This window comes from Hemibagrus wyckioides, linkage group LG23, assembly GCF_019097595.1.
Source record: "Hemibagrus wyckioides isolate EC202008001 linkage group LG23, SWU_Hwy_1.0, whole genome shotgun sequence".
NCBI classification, from domain to species: domain Eukaryota; kingdom Metazoa; phylum Chordata; class Actinopteri; order Siluriformes; family Bagridae; genus Hemibagrus; species Hemibagrus wyckioides.
In genome coordinates, this window is record NC_080732.1 from 764,854 (window position 1) to 774,853 (window position 10,000).

Consider the following 10,000-nt stretch of genomic DNA (forward strand, 5'->3'; position numbering starts at 1 on the left):
GTGAGGGAGTGAGTGTGTGTGAGAGTGAGTGTGTGTGAGAGTGAGTGTGTGTGTGAGAGAGTGTGTGTGAGTGAGTGAGTGAGTGTGTGTGAGAGTGAGTGTGTGTGAGAGTGAGTGTGAGTGAGTGTGTATGAGAGAGAGTGTGTGTGAGAGTGAGTGTGTGTGTGAGAGTGAGTGTGTGTGTGAGAGTGAGAGAGTGTGTGTGAGTGAGTGAGTGAGTGAGTGAGTGAGTGTGTGTGAGAGTGAGTGTGTGTGAGAGTGAGTGTGTGTGAGAGTGAGTGTGAGTGAGGGAGTGAGTGTGTGTGTGTGAGAGAGATAGTGTGTGTGAGAGTGAGAGAGTGTGTGAGAGAGAGTGTGTGTGTGAGAGAGAGTGTGAGTGAGTGTGTGTGAGAGAGAGTGTGTGTGAGAGAGAGTGTGTGTGAGTGAGTGAGGGAGTGAGTGAGTGTGTGTGAGAGAGAGGGTGTGTGAGAGTGAGTGTGTGTGAGTGTGTGTGTGAGTGAGTGAGTGAGGGAGTGAGTGAGTGTGTGTGAGAGTGAGTGTGTGTGAGAGTGAGTGTGTGTGAGTGAGGGAGTGAGTGAGTGAGTGAGTGAGTGAGTGAGTGAGTGAGTGAGTGAGTGAGTGAGTGAGTGAGTGAGTGAGGGAGTGAGTGAGTGAGTAAGTGAGTGAGTGTGAGAGAGAGTGTGTGTGAGTGAGTGAGGGAGGGAGGGAGGGAGGGAGGAAGTGAGTGAGGGAGTGAGTGAGTGAGGGAGTGTGAGAGAGAGTGTGTGTGAGTGAGTGAGGGAGGGAGGGAGGGAGGGAGTGAGTGTGAGAGAGAGTGTGTGTGAGTGAGTGAGGGAGGGAGGGAGGAAGTGAGTGAGGGAGTGAGTGAGTGAGTGAGTGAGTGTGTGTGAGAGAGAGTGTGTGTGAGTGAGTGAGGGAGGGAGGAAGTGAGTGAGGGAGTGAGTGAGGGAGTGAGTGTGAGAGAGAGTGTGTGTGAGTGAGTGAGGGAGTGAGTGAGGGAGTGAGTGTGAGAGAGAGTGTGTGTGAGTGAGTGAGGGAGTGAGTGAGTGTGTGTGAGGGAGTGAGTGAGTGAGTGTGTGTGTGAGGGAGTGAGTGAGTGAGTGTGTGTGTGAGTGTGTGAGTGAGTGTGAGTGAGTGAGGGAGTGAGTGTGAGAGAGAGTGTGTGTGAGTGAGTGAGGGAGTGAGTGTGAGTGAGTGAGTGAGTGTGAGAGAGAGTGTGTGTGAGTGAGTGAGGGAGTGAGTGAGGGAGTGAGTGTGAGAGAGAGTGTGTGTGAGTGAGTGAGGGAGTGAGTGAGTGTGTGTGAGGGAGTGAGTGAGTGAGTGTGTGTGTGAGGGAGTGAGTGAGTGAGTGTGTGTGTGAGGGAGTGAGTGAGGGAGTGAGTGAGGGAGTGAGTGTGTGAGGGAGTGTGTGAGGGAGTGTGTGAGGGAGTGAGTGAGGGAGTGAGTGAGGGAGTGAGTGAGGGAGTGAGTGTGTGTGAGAGTGAGTGTGAGAGTGAGTGTGTGTGAGAGAGAGTGTGTGTGAGAGAGAGTGTGTGTGAGAGAGAGAGTGATGTGTTGAGGTGGTGACAGCCCTGGACCCTCTCTATGAGTGAGTGTGTGTGAGTGAGGGAGTGAGTGAGTGTGTGTGTGTGAGTGAGGGAGTGAGTGTGTGTGAGAGTGAGTGTGTGTGTGAGTGAGGGAGTGAGTGTGTGTGTGTGAGAGTGAGTGTGTGTGAGAGAGAGTGTGTGTGAGTGAGGGAGTGAGGGAGTGAGTGTGTGTGAGAGTGAGTGTGTGTGAGAGTGTGTGTGAGTGAGGGAGTGAGTGTGTGTGAGAGTGAGTGTGTGTGAGAGAGAGTGTGTGTGAGTGAGGGAGTGAGTGTGTGTGTGTGAGAGTGAGTGTGTGTGAGTGAGGGAGTGAGTGTGTGTGTGTGAGAGTGAGTGTGTGTGAGAGAGAGTGTGTGTGAGTGAGGGAGTGAGTGTGTGTGAGAGAGAGTGTGTGTGAGTGAGGGAGTGAGGGAGTGAGTGTGTGTGAGAGTGAGTGTGTGTGAGAGAGAGTGTGTGTGAGAGAGAGTGTGTGTGAGAGAGAGTGTGTGTGAGTGAGGGAGTGAGTGTGTGAGTGAGTGAGTGTGTGTGTGTGAGAGTGAGTGTGTGTGAGAGAGAGTGTGTGTGAGTGAGGGAGTGAGTGTGTGTGTGTGAGAGTGAGTGTGTGTGTGAGAGAGAGTGTGTGTGAGAGAGAGTGTGTGTGAGTGAGGGAGTGAGGGAGTGAGTGTGTGTGAGAGTGAGTGTGTGTGAGAGTGAGTGTGTGTGAGTGAGGGAGTGAGTGTGTGTGTGTGAGAGTGAGTGTGTGTGAGTGAGGGAGTGAGTGTGTGTGTGTGAGAGTGAGTGTGTGTGAGAGAGAGTGTGTGTGAGTGAGGGAGTGAGGGAGTGAGTGTGTGTGAGAGTGAGTGTGTGTGAGAGTGTGTGTGAGTGAGGGAGTGAGTGTGTGTGAGAGTGAGTGTGTGTGAGAGTGAGTGTGTGTGAGAGTGAGTGTGTGTGAGAGAGAGTGTGTGTGAGAGAGAGTGTGTGTGAGAGAGAGTGTGTGTGTGTGAGAGTGAGTGTGTGTGAGTGAGGGAGTGTGTGTGTGTGAGAGTGAGTGTGTGTGAGAGAGAGTGTGTGTGAGTGAGGGAGTGAGTGAGTGTGTGTGTGTGAGTGAGTGTGTGTGAGAGTGTGTGTGAGTGAGGGAGTGAGTGTGTGTGAGAGTGAGTGTGTGTGAGAGAGAGTGTGTGTGAGTGAGGGAGTGAGTGTGTGTGAGAGTGAGTGTGTGTGAGAGAGAGTGTGTGTGAGTGAGGGAGTGAGTGTGTGTGTGTGAGAGTGAGTGTGTGTGAGAGAGAGAGTGATGTGTTGAGGTGGTGAGTGTGTGTGTGTGAGAGTGAGTGTGTGTGTGAGAGAGAGTGTGTGTGAGTGAGGGAGTGAGGGAGTGAGTGTGTGTGAGAGTGAGTGTGTGTGAGAGAGAGTGTGTGTGAGTGAGGGAGTGAGTGTGTGTGTGTGAGAGTGAGTGTGTGTGAGAGAGAGAGTGATGTGTTGAGGTGGTGACAGCCCTGGACCCTCTCTATGAGTGAGTGTGTGTGAGTGAGGGAGTGTGTGTGTGTGAGAGTGAGTGTGTGTGAGAGAGAGTGTGTGTGTGAGAGAGAGTGTGTGTGAGAGAGAGTGTGTGTGAGAGAGAGAGTGATGTGTTGAGGTGGTGACAGCCCTGGACCCTCTCTATGAGTGAGTGTGTGTGAGTGAGGGAGTGTGTGTGTGTGAGAGAGAGTGTGTGTGAGAGAGAGTGTGTGTGAGAGAGAGTGTGTGTGAGAGAGAGTGTGTGTGAGAGAGAGAGTGATGTGTTGAGGTGGTGACAGCCCTGGACCCTCTCTATGAGTGAGTGTGTGAGTGAGTGAGTGTGTGTGTGTGTGAGTGAGTGTGTGTGAGAGAGAGTGTGTGTGAGAGAGAGTGTGTGTGAGAGAGAGTGTGTGTGAGAGAGAGAGTGATGTGTTGAGGTGGTGACAGCCCTGGACCCTCTCTATGAGTGAGTGTGTGTGAGTGAGGGAGTGTGTGTGTGTGAGAGTGAGTGTGTGTGAGAGTGAGTGTGTGTGAGAGAGAGTGTGTGTGAGAGAGAGTGTGTGTGAGAGAGAGTGTGTGTGAGAGAGAGAGTGATGTGTTGAGGTGGTGACAGCCCTGGACCCTCTCTATGAGTGAGTGTGTGTGAGTGAGGGAGTGTGTGTGTGTGAGAGTGTGTGTGTGTGAGAGTGAGTGTGTGTGAGAGTGAGTGTGTGTGAGAGTGAGTGTGTGTGAGAGAGAGTGTGTGTGAGAGAGAGTGTGTGTGAGAGAGAGAGTGATGTGTTGAGGTGGTGACAGCCCTGGACCCTCTCTATGAGTGAGTGTGTGTGAGTGAGGGAGTGTGTGAATGAGGGAGTGAGTGTGTGTGAGAGTGAGTGTGTGTGAGAGTGAGTGTGTGTGAGAGAGAGTGTGTGTGAGAGAGAGTGTGTGTGAGAGAGAGTGTGTGTGAGTGAGGGAGTGTGTGAATGAGGGAGTGTGTGAATGAGGGAGTGAGTGTGTGTGAGAGTGAGTGTGTGTGAGAGAGAGTGTGTGTGAGAGAGAGTGTGTGTGAGAGAGAGAGTGATGTGTTGAGGTGGTGACAGCCCTGGACCCTCTCTATGAGTGAGTGTGTGTGAGTGAGGGAGTGTGTGTGTGTGAGAGTGAGTGTGTGTGAGAGTGAGTGTGTGTGAGAGTGAGTGTGTGTGAGAGAGAGTGTGTGTGAGAGAGAGTGTGTGTGAGAGAGAGTGTGTGTGAGAGAGAGAGTGATGTGTTGAGGTGGTGACAGCCCTGGACCCTCTCTATGAGTGAGTGTGTGTGAGTGAGGGAGTGTGTGAATGAGGGAGTGAGTGTGTGTGAGAGTGAGTGTGTGTGAGAGTGAGTGTGTGTGAGAGAGAGTGTGTGTGAGAGAGAGTGTGTGTGAGAGAGAGTGTGTGAGTGAGGGAGTGTGTGTGAGTGAGGGAGTGTGTGTGTGTGAGAGTGAGTGTGTGTGAGAGAGAGTGTGTGTGAGAGAGAGTGTGTGTGAGAGAGAGAGTGATGTGTTGAGGTGGTGACAGCCCTGGACCCTCTCTATGAGTGAGTGTGTGTGAGTGAGGGAGTGTGTGTGTGTGAGAGTGAGTGTGTGTGAGAGAGAGTGTGTGTGAGAGAGAGTGTGTGTGAGAGAGAGTGTGTGTGAGAGAGAGAGTGATGTGTTGAGGTGGTGACAGCCCTGGACCCTCTCTATGAGTGAGTGTGTGTGAGTGAGGGAGTGAGTGTGTGTGAGAGAGAGTGTGTGTGAGAGAGAGTGTGTGTGAGAGAGAGAGTGATGTGTTGAGGTGGTGACAGCCCTGGACCCTCTCTATGAGTGAGTGTTGATCAGAGCAGGACCGGAGCAGCGTGGGCGGCGGCTCTGCTGCTAGCTCTCATTAGCTAATTGGAGCTCTGCTGGAGAAGTTGTGACTGGTGGAACACTCAGTTCTGGCACAGAGCTTAATGGCTTTACAAGCTTTTCCTGCAGATCCTTCAGCTCCTGAACATTTCTTCATGCCAAGGATTGATGAGGTGCTGGAGCTGTGTGGTTCCTCCTGGGGTTCCTCAGGATATCAGGTGATGTCACGTGTGCTGGTGTAGTTCAGAGTGTGAACCTCAGGGGTCATTACCTTCTGTACCAGTTATAGCATGTAGTGTCTTGTCCTTCTGAGCTGGACATTTCTCCGTAATTTGAGTCTTTCTTTTGAGAATTTTGTGTTTATAGATTTCTACACTTCTCATGCAGGCTGTTTATATCCACAACACAAAGGCAAGAAGGGTTTGAAGTAATAATTATTTGTTTACTCTGAATGTTTAGTTTTTATCCCTCTAGTTCATGCTTATAAAGTTGTAATAAAGGCTCCTTAAATATAGCGCTACCTAATAATGGACATTCTTCTCTCTCTCTCTCTCTCTCTCTCTCTCTCTCTCCCTCATGCACTGATTAATACCAGCTCTATGCCATGTTTATAAAGTTGTTATAAAGGCTCCTTAAATATAGCGTTACCTAACAATGGACATTCTTCTCTCTCAGTCGCCCCCCCCCTTTCTCTTGTCTCCTTCATGCAATATATCATGTAATACCAGCTCTATGCCGTGTGTATAAAGGTGTTATAAAGGCACATAGATCTCTCTCTCTCGCTCTCTCTCACTCTCTCCCCTCTCTCTCCCCTCTCTCTCTCTCTCTCTCTCTCTCTCTCCCTCTCTCTCGCCGTTTCTTGCTGTCGTCTTTCTGTCAAATTTTACCTGATTGTGGCTTCAGGTCACATTTTGAGGAAGCTTGAAATGCCAGGATCTCGCCTCGCCTCGCCTGGCTTGGCCTCGCCGGCCGTCAGCCTCTCCACATGGACGCAGGAATCTTCTGCGCTTCTCTTGACGCGACACTGTGACTGTGTGAAAGTTCAGAAACATGACATCACTGACTCCATCTTCATTTTCAGTTCCTACATTCAGCCGTGAATTCCTTCTCTGCTTATCCTCTGTGCCTCATGCGCTCGTTATTGTCTTTCTCGCTCAGCCGGAAGAGACGTAAACATAGTTTCCTCCATCCACTGAAGAAAACAAACAATCTGCACCTCCAGTGTGGCTTTTCATACACTACGTGCTCTGTTTATCCGAAAGCAATTTAAAAAGGAAAAAGTGCTTTAATGCCATGGGGAAAAGGTTCAACGTTCCATGAAAGGAGGTGTGGAAGCGTGGATTTGTCTTTAATGTACAGATCCGACTCTAAACTGTGAGTTCTGACTCGTTCTGTTCACTGATCTGAACGCTCCTTTTTTGTATGATGTGAATTTAGCACTAGCATGACGTGCGAATTCAGAAGAAGAAGAAGTACAGGACGTTCGTAAGCTCTTCGGCCCTGCAGCTTGGAGTATTTAAAGATGTGCAGGAAAAAAAAGTCAATGTTCCTGCATATATAGAGCACAACCTCAATACAAACGACCCACATTTCTGTCAAGCACCTGAGGGGAAGAGAGGAAACTGGGTCTGGAGGACGAGTTCAGCACCAAAGACGTCATTCGAGAGGAACCAGGCTCACAACCACAAATATATACCTCATCTCCAGACCTCTGGACCATCATCTCGGTCCATTTCGTCAGGGTTTGGTCTCACGTCTCAACCTAGTTCCAAAATGACCTTATTACATCACCTGAAGGCTAATTGCTAGAACATATGCTATGCTAGTTCAGGTATTTGTATGAAGGTAATAAACTGTACATAACGCGTCGTAAGCAGGTTCATAATGTGGTGTTCTACATGCTGTTATAATTGTTTAAGAAATGCAGTAAATCAATAGGCATGAACATGCATTAAAAGTGTGTTATTAAGTAGCTATAAGTAGCACATTATAAACCTAAAAGCAGAACAACTCAGAATTTCGTAATCCACAGGAAGTTCATGAATCAGTACAGTACTGAAACCCAGATCCAGTACTGGTGCACAATGCTAATGCTAACACTTAACACAATGCTAATGTGAGGGTTTCCTCCTTAAATTTCCCTGTAAGAGAAGCAGTTCACCTCACACACACACACACACACACACACACACACAGGCACAGTAAGATCATGTGTTGGCTTTTTTCTCTAAACCCTGCATTACTGCAGCTAAAAACAGCTCGGTCTCTACAGAACTCCACTCTAACCTCAACCTCACAGACCAGAGGAATATTCTGGGTATTTCAGAGTTCTGCCACGGGACTCCACAGAACCTTCAGATCTCAGAACTGCTCCAAATGCTTATTCATGGACATAAACAAATAAAGTGTCCTGTCACTTACAGACCTAGCATAGTGTCTGTGAATGTGGGTGGAGTTTCTTCATCATCTTCTTCCTTCTTCTTCTTCTTCTTCTTCATGAGTCCTGCTTGTGTCTGGATCATGGTACACAATCATCAGAGAACCCGCTCTAAAAGTGACCTGAGAACCAAGAAGCTAATCGTTAGCCTCGAGACAGGATCGAGGTGTTAAAAAGACAAAAATGTTGAGAATAATTTTTTTTGCACATTATAAATAATCACACTGGTTAATTAAATTAGAGCGTTCTTTAAGGGGTTGTTTGGATAATTAAGCGTTCTTAGTCTCCTAAAGTGTTCTACTTGGGACCTGGAAAGGTTCTAGGTATAAAAACATTCTGATTAATAATGATGGATTTGATTAATAAATACATTCATAACAAAAAAAGGTCTTCACTGAATAACTTAACTTCCTCAAATGGTTCTATTTGGAACCCTGGTGTAACTGGAACCCTGGCATTACTGGAACCCTGAACCCTGGTGTTCTGTGAATGTAGAAGAAACTACTGTACAATGATTCAGAGATTGTATTGTTCCCTGACCCTGATAATACTCTCTTCTAGTTCTTTCATTAATTAAGGATTCTTAGTTTCCTAAAAAAAGGTTCTACTCAGAACCCTGACCAAGAAGAACTATTAATAACTGAGTTAGTATTACACACAGAGTTAATTACTGAATACAGTTCTTTAAAGGACCAGTGCAGAATGAAGCGCTTCTAACCTCCTGCTGGTTCTGCTGGGTTCTAGGGGTTCTTGAGAGGAAAATCAAGAGCATGAATTCAGAGGAGGTTTTACTGCATGCTCACACACACACACACACACACACACACATTGTCCATCTAGAAGGTCAGAGTGTAAGAATGATCTAATGGTTAATTCCAGGTGCTACTTTTTTTTCAGGTCTCCTTTTGCTGCAGTGACGGATTATTCAGTGACGAGGAACAACGTGATCCAGCTGTGTCTCGAACTGACCACCATCGTACAGCAGGTGTGTGTGTGTTTGTGCGTGTGCGTATGTGTGTGTGTGTGTTTGTGCGTGTGCGTATGTGTGTGTGTGTGTTTGTGCATGTGTGTATGTGTGTGTGTGTGAGTGAGTGTGTTTGTGCGTGTGTGAGTGAGTGTGTTTGTGCGTGTGTGAGTGAGTGTGTGTGTGCGTGTGCATATGTGTGTGTTTGTGTGTGTGTGAGTGAGTGTGTGTATGTGTGTGTGTAAAAACTTTCGTACATGTTACATACGTCACCAAATCAACAATTGTTTTTTTTTGTGAACAAGCTGTTACTATAGTAACGATAAACACAGATCTCACACACCATCCTTCAAAAAAAACCTTCTCTCTTTCTCCACCATCCTGCAACACACTGGAGTGTGTGAGTGTACTGTGAGAGGCATGATGGGATTGAACACGGTGTCCTGTGGGAGCGGTGTGTGTGTGTGTGTGTGTGTGTGTGTGTGTGTGAACAGAAGTGGGCCAGCAGCAGCTCGGTGCTTGTTAGAGACACGGTGAAGTGGCAGGTGGGAGGAGAGGAGAGCAGGATGAGATGGAGACGTTCGCAGTTCAGCAGAGCGGAGAATCAGATCCGGCTTCACCAGTTCAGATGTTTTCACTGAAAAAGAAAAAAACAAAAATGTTTTAAAAGTTTGAATTGTTTTAATATTCATTTAAAATTAATTTGAAATGAGATAAGAGTCAGTGGGTTTGTGGGTTAATAAAGTCACCAAGTTAGTATCTATTCATCCAGAGTTTACCTGCAGGTTAAAAATACAACTCAACTAAATAATAATTAATAATAATAAAAAAAAATAAAAAAAATAAATAATAATAATAATAATAATAATAATAATAATAATAATAATAATAATCAACCGAGACATAAACTCCACACAGAGGATTAAACTCCACACAGAGGATTAAACTCCACACAGAGGATTAAACTCCACACAGAGGCTGAGTCCTGCATCCTGATTGGCCGCCAGATGTTGATTAGTTTTCTAGAACAGTGGCCCTTACTGTAGTGTTTAATGACCTCAGAAACTACTCTGATCTATTAGTTTCTCAAGAGCTCTTGGTTCCTGTTGTAGAGAGGACATTATTTACATCCTTTAGTGTTCAGTGTCACCTACCTGAGGATGAGGTTCTGTTTTGAGCCTGGTTCCTCTGAAGGTTTCTTCCTCAGATCATCTCAGGGAGTGTTTCCTCTCCACCGTCACCTCAGGCTGGCGAGATAAATAATAACTTAAATATTTTTTTATAATTTTATTGTATGTTTCTATACTTCTGTAAAGCTGCTTTGAGACAATGTCCATTGTAAAAGCGCTGTACAAATAAATTGAACTGAATAGCGCAGGTTTATATTCATGCACTTGCTCTGATATGGTTTCTATAACAATGGCTCATTCATAAGGACGTGTACAGCTCACACTCCTCATAAGCATCTGAGATGTGTGTGTGTGTGTGTGATGTGTGGAAGGAGTCTCCAGTGTCAGTCTGTGGGTTATGGGGATGTGCAACTAGAGGAAAATAATACACACACACACACACACACACAGTGTTTTATTCATGATTTATTTCTTCATTAGATGTTTGGAACTGCTCGCGGTGAGGTCTTCTGGTCACGGAGAAAAGATCAGCGAGGTTTTAAACACAAAACTCTTTAAATCGTTAAATCCTTC

At 46.8% G+C, this 10,000-nt stretch overlaps 1 protein-coding gene across 12 annotated transcripts in view; it reads left to right on the top strand.

Moving 5' to 3' along the window:
* cnksr2a (connector enhancer of kinase suppressor of Ras 2a) overlaps positions 1–10,000 on the top strand; it is a 118,787-nt gene that overhangs the window by 22,376 nt on the left and 86,411 nt on the right. For 10 of the 12 annotated variants that reach the window (XM_058376152.1, XM_058376150.1, XM_058376154.1 and 7 more), the window contains exon 4: positions 8,213–8,318. In XM_058376152.1, the coding sequence (XP_058232135.1) occupies positions 8,213–8,318 (106 nt within the window). The remainder of the gene's footprint in view (positions 1–8,212; positions 8,319–10,000) is intronic. The other 2 variants (XM_058376153.1, XM_058376151.1) reach the window with 1 other exon arrangement.